Consider the following 13,195-nt stretch of genomic DNA (forward strand, 5'->3'; position numbering starts at 1 on the left):
CAAAACAATGCAGCAGTGAATCCAATGTTTCCAGTAACAGTGGGCCCTGAAGGCAGGAGGCAGGTACTGAATGTTAGGCGCTGGGCTTTTGCCACAGTCTGGCTGGGCACAAAATCACGAGCCACTCACAGCCTTGTAGATTCAAACAGCAATTATTTATTCCCGACCTCTCACGGGCACTCTACACGCACGTTCTGGGGAAAATTCCACACCTCCACCGGGCTCTGCATCCCAAATACTCTCTGAATCCCGCGAGAACTCAACGGGAACTCAAGGAGTGGGTGCCTGAGGCAGCAGGATACGCCCTGTTCCCAGCAGGATCCACACCCTAAACCTGGAACCGCCCTAAACCCGAATCTGCCCTGGTCCTTGAGCAGGGTCACCTTTCTCAAACATTCATGCAATGTCACTGCAAATGACCTGGGTCCAAGGCAAGCCCATTTCCACAATGGAGAGTCCTCCCTCTAAGCAACATTGGGTAGGCTGACAAGGAAATTGCCATGCATCATTCCTACTTGGCTATGGCTCTCAGCATCTCCCCCCTTCTGATTAATTAAACAACAAGCAATGTGGCTTAGGGACCGTGCCTGTTAGGTTGTCCAATTCAACATATGGTTCTTACCCGTCATGGGATGAGCTGACCTCTAGGTGTCAGCCTCCTGTCTTAGGTTGATACCACTGCAATTGGATCATACCCGTCACTGACTACCGGTCCAGCATACAGCCATACTTGTGGATAGGCCTTTGCACCAGTGGGGGGTGAGGTTCTTGCCTCACCTCTGTTGGCCCCCAAATTTGGACTTGGTGCCAGTGGGGGGGGGGGGTGAGGTTCTTTGCCTCACCTCTGTTGGCCCCCAAATTTTAGACCATCACTAGCAGAAGGGAGGAGGATACAGAAATGCCATGACACCAAGCCAATTGACGGCTCCTTTGGAAAAATTGCATCACTGGTGACACCATCAGCAAAGATATGCCAGCACTACCACAATTCGTTGCACCAAACGATAGTTCACAATGTATACAAGTGATACATAGTCCAGGAAAGTTCTGCAAGCAGTTCGCAGATGTAAGAATAGCCAAGCTGGAGCTCTGGATATCAGCTGTTATGGATTTAAGTCAAATCATCTTCTTTTTGGTCTGTAGAAATTGCTTTGGTTAGTCTCTCTGGAATCCAAATCTGCTGCTGTTCTCCCTGTGGAAACACACAAAGAGAACCCTGACTCCAGACAATCACTGGGTCAGGACCTTTCCATTGTCCTGTTAGAATATCTTTCCAAAGTACCTTAGGTTTATGTAATTTTTTGGATACATATGTCTTTCCGCAGCACTGAGCCCTGATGAATCTAAATTTTAAAAGTTTAGAGTAAAAAGCGTTATTTTAAGTTTATCTTTGGGGAATATATACCCCTTCCCAATTCCCTCTTTTTGCTTTAATAAGTACGTTTTAATAGTTTGATGAGCTCTTTCAACTATGCTTTGTCCCTGTGGATTGTATAGGATTCCTGTTAAGTAAAACATTAACTGATTTTTCTTTAGGGATGATGTTCCAAAATATCCTATATGCATCCTTTGGAAATTTAAAGATCTTTTAAATTAAAGTCTTCCAAAAGCATTTTGTCTTAGTTTTTAGAATTACTTTAGTCCTTTTAATTTTTTGATGTGGTTTTAAACCAATTTCCTTCTAGTTTAATGTTTTCTAAATTGGCTCTTGTCTACAAATTTTAACACCCTCATCTGAGACTTCTAATTTCTGCACCACCAGAAATTAAAGTTAATGGGCTTTTTGAAAAAAATTTCTAACAATTGCATCACTGCAATTATGATGGTGTCACCAGTGATGCTGAGAGCCATAGCCAAGTAGGAATGACGCATGGCAATTTCCTTGTCAGCCTACCCAATGTTGCTTAGAGGGAGGACTCTCCATTGTGGAAATGGGCTTGCCTTGGACCCAGGTCATTTGCAGTGACATTGCATGAATGTTTGAGAAAGGTGACCCTGCTCAAGGACCAGGGCGGATTCGGGTTTAGGGCGGTTCCAGGTTTAGGGTGTGGATCCTGCTGGGAACAGGGCGTATCCTGCTGCCTCAGGTGCCCGCTCCTTGAGTTCCCATTGAGTTCTCGCGGGATTCAGAGAGTATTTGGGATGCAGAGCCCGGTGGAGGTGTGGAATTTTCCCCAGAACGTGCGTGTAGAGTGCCCGTGAGAGGTCGGGAATAAAGAATTGCTGTTTGAATCTACAAGGCTGTGAGTGGCTCGTGATTTTGTGCCCAGCCAGACTGTGGCAGGCTTTGGCCTTCCCCCATCGCAAATTAGTGCTAAACGGACACACAGCCATACTGGACATGGCCGGGGAGGAGGGGAATAAATCGGGGCTCCCACTCCCACCTTTCGCAGCTGCCCTCTGGAGTTGAAGTTCTAACCTACACAACCAGCCCGGGTGTCCCACGAGTGCCAAGGAGGAAACCAGCCTAACTTCACCCTATAGCGCCAAACCCCTCTGTAACCAAGGCCATTTCCACACCCAGGAGACGAGCCCCCACGTCCTCTCCCAGGCCAGCCTCGCTACTCAGCGGGGAGCAAAGGGTCAATCTGTAACCCTGCCCCAAATGCCTCTTGCACTCTGGTGGCCCAGCATCTCCCCTGCCCTCACCCGTGAAGGTCGTGAAGGTCGTCTTAAGGAAGAAGTGGCTTTCAGGGCTGGGCTGGGGCTCGGTGGCAGAGCACTTGCCTAGCATGTGTGAGGCACCAGGTTCGACCCTCAGCACCACCTATAAATAAATAAAAAATAAAGGTACTAAAAAATATTTAAAAGAAGAAGAAGACGAAGCAGCAGCAGCAGCAGCGGCTTTCAAACTTTTCAAGGCTAATGATCCATTTCTTCAAATGAAACCTTGCACAGCAAAGCAACGCCTACAGCCGACCACAGGAGCGCTTCTGTGGCCTCAGTGAGGCTGGGGAGGCTGCCCGGCCAAGGCCCACTTTCCAGGCCCCTCTGGGGAGCCTCCGCGCTTGCTCTGAGTGGAGATCAGGCCTAGGCCGGAGCCCTCAAGAACCCCAGGGCCAAAGGCACATGGGACGGGTGTATTTTGACAGTTGGGGTAATAACTAAGAGTGGTGGGGTGGGTGCTGGGAAACAGGGGCCTCGAGCAGGGAGCGCAGAGCCACGCTCCTCCCCGGCCAGCACCAGGCAGCCACGCCCCAGCCAGGGCTGCAGGCCCCACATCCCAAAGGCCGTCGCTCCTCCACACCTTGGCCAGCAGCCCATCAGCTGTCACGATGTCACACTGGACAAGGGCTCCCCGCCTCTCGCAGGTGACTCTACACGTCTTCTCCGGTCTCCCTGCTCCCACCAGGCCCACACCCCACCAGAGTGAGTTTTCAGAAGACTCCCTGTTGCTCCGTCCCCCTTAGAACATCCACAGTCTTCCTGGAGGCCCACCTGGCCCAGCTCGGCCCTTCACCCCTCTCTGCTCTGCCCAGGAGCCCAGAGCTGCTCCAGCGCCTGAACCCTCCCCTCCCTCCTCCCACACCTGCAGGGTCCTGCCTTCTCTCCTTGAGGTCAACTTGGACATCACCCTCTCTGAGGTCCTAATGTTCCCAACAATGATAAATGTTTGAGGTGACGACGTGTCACGGACTCTGCTCGTTACACATGGGGTGCTGTGTGGGAACACCACGCTATCCCCTCAAATATATGCAATTATTATGTGTCAATTACAATTTGAAAATATTTAAAATTTCTCAGGGACTTTTTTCCCCCTTTTACTACCATCCAAGGAAATTTATGCTTGGAAAAATCTCTGCTACATCCAGACGTAAATGATGACATGGGAAATGCACCTAGTGGCATGCACCTAGGGTCCCAGAAGCTGAGGCTGAGGTGGGAGGATCAACCAGCCTGGGCAACACCAGCCCTTTCTGTTTTTCATTTGGGGACTGGGCATCACTAAGCTGCCCAGGATGGCACTAATTTACAATCCTCCCGCCTCCCAGTTCCTGGGATTAAAGGCGGACCCCGCTGCACCTGGCTAATACTTTTATTTTTACTTCAACACTTTAATACATCCTTACTTAGTGACAGAGTGAAGAGCAAAAAGGTAATATTTTATGGGAGTGTGCTTTTTAAAAATGTCCTTGACACATGTAAAAAAAACTCTATTATGTTGTCTTATATGTTAATATTGCCAACTTTTTATTACTTTCAAAAATGTACCTTCATAATGTGTTTTCAAAAAAAAAGAAAGAAAAGAAAAAGAGGAATGAGAAGCCCCTTCCTCGGGGCCTCCTCCGTGACCCTAGTCTCTAACTTGGTTTCTCCCGCACTCTGTGACTGCTAGCCTGTTTTCTCATCCCATGCCCGTCTCGCTAAGGAGTCATCTAGGGAGAGCTGGATCCAGGCCTGGGCAAACTTAACCACCACCAACCCAGGCCCTGCCAGCATCCGAGACACCACTGCTGGCCCCCAGGGGGCTGAGGACTTCAGAGTCTCTATTTGCATAAAAATATAATACAGTGATAAATCATTCTTTTGTATTCGAATCAAGAGCCCCTAGTAGTGGCTCTTTTTTTTTTTTTTTTTTTTTGTACCAGGGATTGAACCCAGGGGTGCTGAGCCACTGAGCCCCACATCCCCAGTCCTTTTTGTGTTTTATTTAGAGTCAGGGTCTCACTGAGTTGCTTAGCACCTGGCTTTTGCTGAGGCTGGCTTTGAACTTGCAATCCTCCTGTCTCAGCCTCCAAGGTGCTGGGATTATGGGCATGCACCACTGCACCCAGCTCAGTAGTGACTTTTTTTTTTCTTTTTTTTTAAGTTGTAGATGGGCACAATACCTTTATTTGGTTCATTTATTTTTATGTGGTACCGAGGATCAAACCCAGTACCTCACACGTGCTAGGCAAGCACTCTACCACTGAGCTACAGCTCCAGCCCTGTAATGACATTTTAAAACAAATGCAACCCAGTTTAAAAGGCTATGCTGAACCATTTTTCTTTCCAAAGTAAATCTGTAATTCATATATTTCACTAATTGACTCTCACTTTTTCCCACAAGAAATCCAAATACTTTTGGGCTCAGAGGTACATGCCTGCAATCCCAACTATTTGGGAGGTGAGGCAGGAGGATCACAAATTTGGAGCAGTCTGGGCAACTTCGGGAGCCTGTCTCCAAATGAGAAATGAAAAGGGCTGGGGAGTGGGATGTAGCTCAGGGCCAGAGCACCTCCACATACTTAAGATTGGCATGAGGAACCCAGGAATCTTGAAACTATTCATGTTATTTGAAATGCATATGATAAAATCTCACTTCTAGGGATTTCTTTTTTCTTTTCTTTTTTTTATTTTTTGGTGTGTGTGTGTGCGTGTGTGTGTGACTGGAAATTGAACCCAGGGCCTCATGTATGCTAAGCAAGTGCTCTACTACTGAGCTACATCTATTGTCCCCACTTCTGGAAACTTCCTAGAGAAAAAAAAAATTGGACATGCAAAGACAAAGGGCAAGACTGTTGACACAGCATTGGTTTTTATGGTGAAAATTTGGGAATAACCTAACTGTCCAACCTTAAAGGATTGCTTTTTATGATAATTTCTTAATGAGAAATATTATACAGCCATTAAAATAATGCATTAACAGTTCAATTCATAATAGCTAAACTATGGAACCAACCTAGGTGCCCTTCAACAGATGAATGGATAAAGAAATTGTGATATATATATACACACACACATACATACACATACATACATATACACAATGCAATATTACTCAGCCTTAAAGAAGAATGAAATTATGGTATTGGCTGGTAAATGGATGGAGCTGGAGAATATCATGCTAAGCAAAATAAGACAATCTAAAAAAAACAAAGGCCAAATGTTTTCTCTGATATGCGGATGCTAATTCACAATAAGTGGGGTGGCTAGGGAAGAACAGAGGTACTTTGGACTAGATAGAGGGAAGCGAAGGGAAGGGAGGGGTAATGGGGGTAGGAATGATAGTAGAATGACTCAGACATTATTACCCTGTGTGCATATATGATTACATGACCCTGTAGCTCTACATCAGGTACAACTACAAGATTGAGAAGTTATACTCCTTTTATGTAGGATGTGTCAAAATTCACTCTACTGTCATGTATAACTAGTTAGAACAAAAAAATAAAATAAAATAATGCTTTAAAAAAGTATTTGATGTCATAAAAATATGGTCACAAGATCAGGATACAAATCTATTCAGACTGTGATCCCATGTTTGAATATATATAAAACACATCCACTCAGGCTGGGGGTGTAGCTCAGTGGCCGAGCACTTGCCTAGCACATGTGAGGCACTGGGTTTGATCCTCAGCACCACACAAAAATAAACAAAATAAAAGCTTGCTGTCCATCTACAACTACAAAAAATTAAAATACATCCACTCAAAATGTTGGCCGTAATTATCAGACAGCTTGAGCAATAGGATTGCAGATGATTTTTGTTTCTTAAAATCTTTTCCAAACTTTTTGTCATGAATATGGTTGCTTTTATCGTTAGAGGAAAAAAGAATGTTCTCATTCACTCAATAAATGTATATCAAGCACCTCTTGTGTGCCACACAAGCAAGCAAAGCAAGAGTGGCCCTCTTGTGCCCTCATGGAGCTGATGAGGGAGATGACACTAGACAATTCAGCCGGCAAAAGACACATGACCATGAATTCCAATGAGGGCTGAGATGAAATCTCCAAGGTACCAGGAGGAGATTAGTGGAGGGAGCAGCGTTTTTAAGGTGAGGTGGCCAGGAAAGGCCTCTCAGAGAAGATATTGAGCCAAGGTCTACAGGATGAGTGAGTCAGGCAAAATGTGGGTGGATAAAAGAGTTTCAGGCATGGGAACAGAATGTACAAAGGTCCTGAGGTGGGAACGAGCTAGATATGTCTGAGAAACTAAAACTAAACCAATACAGCTAAAATGATTAGCAAGAAGAGGTGGGGACAAGATTGGAGAGGCCGGCAGGGTTCCAACCACACAGAGCTCACAGGCCAATGCCAAAAATGTGGATAGTGTTCTGTGTGCAGTGGTCAGCCACTGTTTAAAGAGCTACAGGCCCAGCCCTGTAGTGGGCTGAATATGAATTTGGTCAGACATTTTTAAGAGAAAAAAAGAGATGGAGCCATGGCTAGATTCCCAGAACTTTGGGAATAGTGCAAAGGAGTGGGGAGTATCTGGTTTTGTTTTATTTGGGGGTATTGGAGATTGAACCCAGGGCACTCCACTTCCAAGCTATATCCCCAACCCCTTTTATTGTTTTGAGACCAGGTCTTGCTAAATTGCTGAGGCTGGCTTAGAGCTTGCAATCCTCCTGCCTCAGCCTCCCGAGTAGCTGGGATTATAGGCGCGCAACATCACACTTGGTTTTGCACCTGTTTTATTGTGAAGTGTTAGGAGACTCAGCTCTGATCCATCCAAACTGGCAGCCCAGGGAGCCCTTATTTCTGCCCAGTGCCATTCTGAAGTGGGACGGTGATAGGGATGAAGAGGGCGGAAGTCCCCGGCCTCGTGCAGGCTGCCACCTTCCACACTCAGAGCTGCGGCTTCTCTGATTCCCAGGAGCCCCATGAAGGAGAAGCAGGCGGGGAGGTGTTAGCCTATTTGATGGACAGAAGCTGAGGCCCTGAGAGGCTGGCTCACTCTTCACTGCACACCATGAAGAGAGGGATGCCGTGGGCCTGGGGCGCGTGCCCCAGCCTCAAGAATCTGAGACGAGAAGATAAAGAGCATACCCCAGGTCCAGGCTTTGTTAGCAGGCACACTGGGGTTTGAGAGCCAGTCCTGACACTCGCAGAGGAGGAACTTCACTTTTCGAGTTGCAGTTTCTTGGTAGGATGATGCAGATGACAGGGGTAATGCTGCGGCTGCTCAGGACAACTGGCTGCTTGCTGTAAGGGTGGGCAGCATTTTCCAAGAGCTCAGTGGGGAGGGTTTGGTGGCTTGGCAGAAGTTTCAGTGTGATTTCCTTGACACACACACCCCCGCTCCATCCTGGGCAGTGTTAGTTCTCCATGTGGAACCCAGGCTGGCTGAGTCCACAGGCAAATGGCAGCCCAGAGATACTTGCGGCTATCACTATCACTATCACTGCACATCGAAGAGGCCATGGGCACCCAGTCAAAGGAAAAGAGGCAGAAGGTCTTCAGCAGGAAAGGAGGGAAAGGAGTGCCCGCCTGTAATCCCAGCAGCTCAGGAGGCTGAGACAGGAGGATCATGAGTTCAAAGCCAGCCTCAGCAATGGTGAGGTCCTAAGCAAATCAGTGAGACCCTGTCTCCAAATAAAATATAAAAAAGAGCTGAGGATGCATCTCAGTAGTTGAGTGCCCTTGAGTTCAATCCCCAGTAACCCCCACACCTACCAAAAAAAGAAAGAAAAAGAAACCACAGGGCCAACGCTGGATGTTGACATCTGTGGGGTAACTGGATAGAAGAAGCAGGCAAACAGACACTGGCCAGGCACGGTGACATGCACCTGTTGTCCCAGCTACCTACAGGCCAAGGTGGGGGATCACTTGAGTTCGAGAACTAGGACTGGGGATATACCTTAGTTGATAAGAGTGCTTGCCTTGCATGCACAAGGCCTCGGGTTTAATCCCCAGCACCAAAAAAAAAAAAAAAAAAAAAAAGGCTGGGGATGTGGTTCAAGCAGTAGCGCACTCGCCTGGCATGCGTGCGGCCCAGGTTCGATCCTCAGCACCACATACAAACAAAGATGTTGTGTCCGCCAAATACTAAAAAATAGATATTAAAACTCTCTCTCTCTCCCTCTCTCTTTAAAAAAAAAAAAAAAAAAAGTTCAAGACCTGCTTGGGCAACACAGTGATCCTTGTCTCCAAAAATGCAACAAATATGTCTTAAGGCAAATACTTAGCTTTTGGAAATTTTTAATGTACTTGTGACAAGGTTGGTTCATGTAAATATTTTGGTAGAATATGTCAAGAAAACTCTATCCTGTCACTGAAAATGAAACCTTCAGTGTGAGGTTAAAGACAGTTCTATATCTGCCTTCATTCTGTTTAAAAGTATTGTAAAGAATCCATTTTGTTTTCTGCAAAGAAAGAAAACCAAAAATCCATATTGAATTGTTGCAAGCAAGTTGTCCATATCGGATTCAGGTGAATGGTGTCCATACTGAATTCACAGGTAAACGATATAGATTTTTTTTTTTTTTTTGATACTTTAAAGCAAGGTCAGCAGGTTAAATCACTTAGTGCTTGGAACGAGTCAGCCTCCTCCCACCAGGGGTGCTTTAACAATGAGTCACATCCCCAGCCCTTTTTTTTTTTTTTTTTTTTTTTTTTTGAGTCAGGGTTTCATTAAGTTGCTTAGGGCCTCACTAAGTTGTTGAGGCTGGCTTTGAACTTACAATTCTCCTGCATCAGCCTCCAAGCCACTGGGATTACAGGCATAAGCCACCATACTTGCCTAATGGTATAAAATCTGAGAAAAAGCCTAATCCCAGCAACTCAGAAGGCTGAGGCAGGAGGATCATGAGTTCAAGGCCACTCTTATTATCTTAGAGAAACCCTGTCTCAAAATTAAAAAATAAAATAAAAAGGGCTGAGGATATAACTCAGTGGTAAAGCTCCCCTTGAGTTCAATCCCCAGTACAAGGAAAAAAAGAAAATTTACACCCAGCTCTGTCTGGCACCAAAGGCTGTGAACATAAACTGCCTATTTCTAAACCACTGGCTCTTAACCTTTTAAAAATCATAAGATCCATCAAGAATTGCGTTAAAGGTATGTCTCTAGAAGTGAATGTTAGCGCTAAATTTTACATGCAATGTCAAAGGATTCAGGGACACAAAGTTCCTTTGAGAGGCCCCTGTGAGTCGTGACTGCCCGTGATCCAAGATGAAGTAGACCCCAGGACTGAGACAGGGATGCTGACAAGACTCGGAGTTCCAGGGGGCTGGAGACAAGGATTTAAAAGGATAAAGGGATAACTGTGTCCAAAGGTATGGGTATTGTGTGTGTCTGAAGATAACACCTAAGAAAGGTCAAAATCCCCTATCAAGGGACACCCTCACACGGCCTAGCCTTTGTGATCTCTTCACACAGAAGCCATTAAGAATTGGCACCTGCCTTATCACTGGCAATTGTGATTCCAGCCAGGCCTTGGCCCGTCTTGAAAGGAGCCCTCCCTTCAAAGGTCAGCAGGTTAAATCACTTAGTGCCTGGAACAAGTCAGCCTCCTCCCATCTGATAAGAAATGTTCTCCCTCTCTTTGCAGAGCCTGGATTAGCAGATTCACTGGCTGCCCTGAGTTCAAAGAAGGGGAGAAACACAAAGAACCAACAGGCCCCAGGAGCCATCAAAGCCGCCTCCCGGATGTGCCCCTCCCCACTGCTGGAGTTGGGGTTATTCTCTGGCTCCAGAGAACCATTATAGGTACCAAAATCAAGGGCACACCCACCAATGGGTGGCACAAACTTCACCTCAAAGATGACTCAATTTCCCTCAAATGTCCAAGAAAAATAAGACACAGGACAGTCGGATTTTGTCTTCTACTTATCATCATGTGCAAAACTCTCAGTTCTACCCTGTGAGAAAAGGTCAACTGTTATTTGTTCTTTGCATCTGACATTTCAGCAATGGCCCAAATGGGACCTTTGGCAAATGCGACTGTAGTGGAGGTTTGTGCTATGAGAACTGGAGAGGACAGGAGACGGCCCTGCGACCAACATGCCGAGCCTCTTGAAGGCCACGACCCAGTCCATGCCCAGCGTGCATCGAGAGGGAGCAGGCACTGACCCTCCTTAGTCAAAATGAGCCCCTTGCCCAGAGTCCTGTTTTGGAAACTCTGATTGTCCTACAGAGCACGACAGTGGGTTCAGGAAAAAACCACAAAACTTCGAACGGTGGGAGCCTCGTGGCCTTTCTCTGGGGATGAAGGGAAAGCCCGAGGCCCAGAAAATAGGCTCCAGGAATTAAATCACAGTGAGAGACAGTCTGGCCTAGAGACCAGAATTTCTTGAATATAAATGAGACCACAGCAGGCTACTGTCCCCTCGCTGCCCTGCTGAACGCCCTCTAGGCCTCGTTCTTGCCCTGCCATTTCAGGCTGTGTGTACCTTCTGGTCCCCTTGCACCTGCTGCTTGTCCTTAGCTAGGTCGTTCACTCACTCAAGCCTGAGGTCACTGTCCTTGACAGGAGACCGTCCCTGGGCACCCTGTGCAAAGGACCTCAGACCTCCATCACAGATTCCTGCCCTGGGCTTGTTCACTCAGTGCTGAGGGCTGCCTCCGCCCAGGGCACCGCGAGGGCACCAAAATGGGCCCCACAGGACGGGTACCTGCCCCCTCTGCAGGCCCTTCTGCTCTGCCTCGCCCAATGTCCTCACAGCTCCAAGCAGAACTAGGAAGGTGTAAATAAGAAGGGGACAGACCCGTAGCTGACTGCCCCTTCCCGAGAAGCTCCAGCCACTCCAAACACCTTCCAGGAAGTCTCAGAACAATGGCCTAGCAATGAGCAGGTGCTGATCTTGGAAGACAGCCGGGGTCACGCCACCCTTATCAGCACGCTTGAATCATGTCCCATCTTCTCTGATGACTTTTTCAAGAGACACCAGTCTATAAAAATAGGATGCAGCTTCGCCATCGATAGTTCAGGGGCAAGAGCAGGAGAGGCAGCTGCTGAAAACTGAGACCCACCAACACCGGGCCAGGTAAGGACTTGCGCATCAAACGCAGAGAGGAGAAGGTCGCAACTCTGCAATAGCAGCAAGCAGAGGGCAGCTATCTAAGGACCCGTATCTAGGGTTTAAGGTTCAGATCTAGCAGCGGCCTCCACGCTGAAATGAAGCACAGTCCACCCAGAAAGGGGAGGGGACTGAGCACCTGCTATGGAGGTGCTTTTAAGAGAATGGGGGGGGGAGTATTCCTGCGATTTTTTTTTTTTTTTGGTACCAAGGATTGAACTCAGGGGCACTTGACCACTGAGCCACATCCCCAGCCCTATTCTGTATTTTATTTAGAGACAGAGTCTCACTGAGTTGCTTAGGGCCTTGCTTTTGCTGAGGCTGGCTTTGAACTCGTGATCCTCCTGCCCCAGCCTCCCAAGTCGCTGGAATTACAGGTGTGTGCCACGGCACCCAGCTATTCCTGGGATTCTTTAAGTATTCCACTGGGTCACAGTCTAATAACATTGCTGTGAACACAGTGACTCTGGCACAGGATTTTTTTTCCCCTTAAAGAATGCTTAGCTGTTGTGTGAGATTCATTCCAGTCTCCCAGATGAGTCAAGTGAGAAAGCTGGGAAAATATACCAAGTTTTGTGATTGGTTTTGTTTTCGAAAAGTTCATTGATTCAAGATGAAGAATTGTAGCTGGTTTCAGATTATGCCATAACCGCTCTTTTCACCGTGTTGGCAAATGGCAGAAGGCTTGCTTTTTTTGCTCGTCAACTACTAGACTCCTTCCACTTGAAGATCTGTAATTTTCTCCTGTAACATGCTGTCGTGCTGTTTGGGGCAATCTCAGCTGTCAAAGCAAGAGTCTGAACGAGAGATTGATTTTGACTACCTGCTTCATCTCCCTGGGGCTGGGCCCCCTGTCTTCAAGGAGGCTCAGCCTATTGGTTGCAAGCTCAACCTAATAAAAATCATAAGTCTCTACAGATGAATTAATTTGGGGGGGGGGGCGGGGAATAGAATAACAACAATGGAAATAACTACACCACAGTGAACTGGGAGTGTATTCAAGCAGGCTGGGGCAAGGGGAAGTTTTTTAAGGTAAGATGAGGATTACATGAAATATTTTGAAAAAAAATAATGGATTATCCAGGAGTGGTAGCACACGCCTGTCATCCCAGCAGCTCAGGAGGCTGAGGCAGGAGGATTGCAAAGTTCAAAACCTGCCTCAGCAACTTAGTGAGGTGCTAAGCAACTCAGTGAGACCTTGTCTCTGAACAAAATACAGAAAAGGGCTGGGGATGTGGCTCAGTGGTGAAGTGCCCCTGAGTTCAATCCCCAGTACCAAAATAATAATAATAATAATCGACTAATAACAGGGGTGATGCCAGTCCAAGGTTGAACTGACATTTGCTGGGCAGATATTCCTGCAAGTTACTTTTGTGCAAGGTTCTGGTCAAGTCTTCTGGTAATAGTGGTTTTTATCGGGTACACACACGCGGGATCCCCTCCTTCATAATCCCTCAGCTTCATTTACTTATCT

The 13,195-nt window shown here is 46.9% G+C and overlaps 1 protein-coding gene across 3 annotated transcripts in view; it reads right to left on the reverse strand.

The window, feature by feature from the left end:
* Positions 1-174: 174 nt before the first annotated feature.
* Cdk5rap1 (CDK5 regulatory subunit associated protein 1) overlaps positions 175-13,195 on the reverse strand; it is a 71,131-nt gene continuing 58,110 nt past the window's right edge. The window contains exons 14-15 of one of the 3 annotated variants that reach the window (XM_058575420.1): positions 2,650-2,767; positions 175-1,192 (exon numbers count right to left, since the gene is read on the reverse strand). In XM_058575420.1, the coding sequence (XP_058431403.1) occupies positions 1,122-1,192; positions 2,650-2,767 (189 nt within the window). In that variant the 3' untranslated portion in view covers positions 175-1,121. Of the gene's footprint in view, positions 1,193-2,254; positions 2,768-13,195 lie in introns of those variants that run through there. The other 2 variants (XM_058575419.1, XM_058575418.1) reach the window with 2 other exon arrangements.

Source organism: Marmota monax, unplaced genomic scaffold (assembly GCF_021218885.2).
Source record: "Marmota monax isolate L192 unplaced genomic scaffold, Marmota_monax_Labrador192_F-V1.1 WCK01_AAM20220418_F8-fsc00014, whole genome shotgun sequence".
Taxonomy (NCBI): Eukaryota; Metazoa; Chordata; class Mammalia; order Rodentia; family Sciuridae; genus Marmota; species Marmota monax.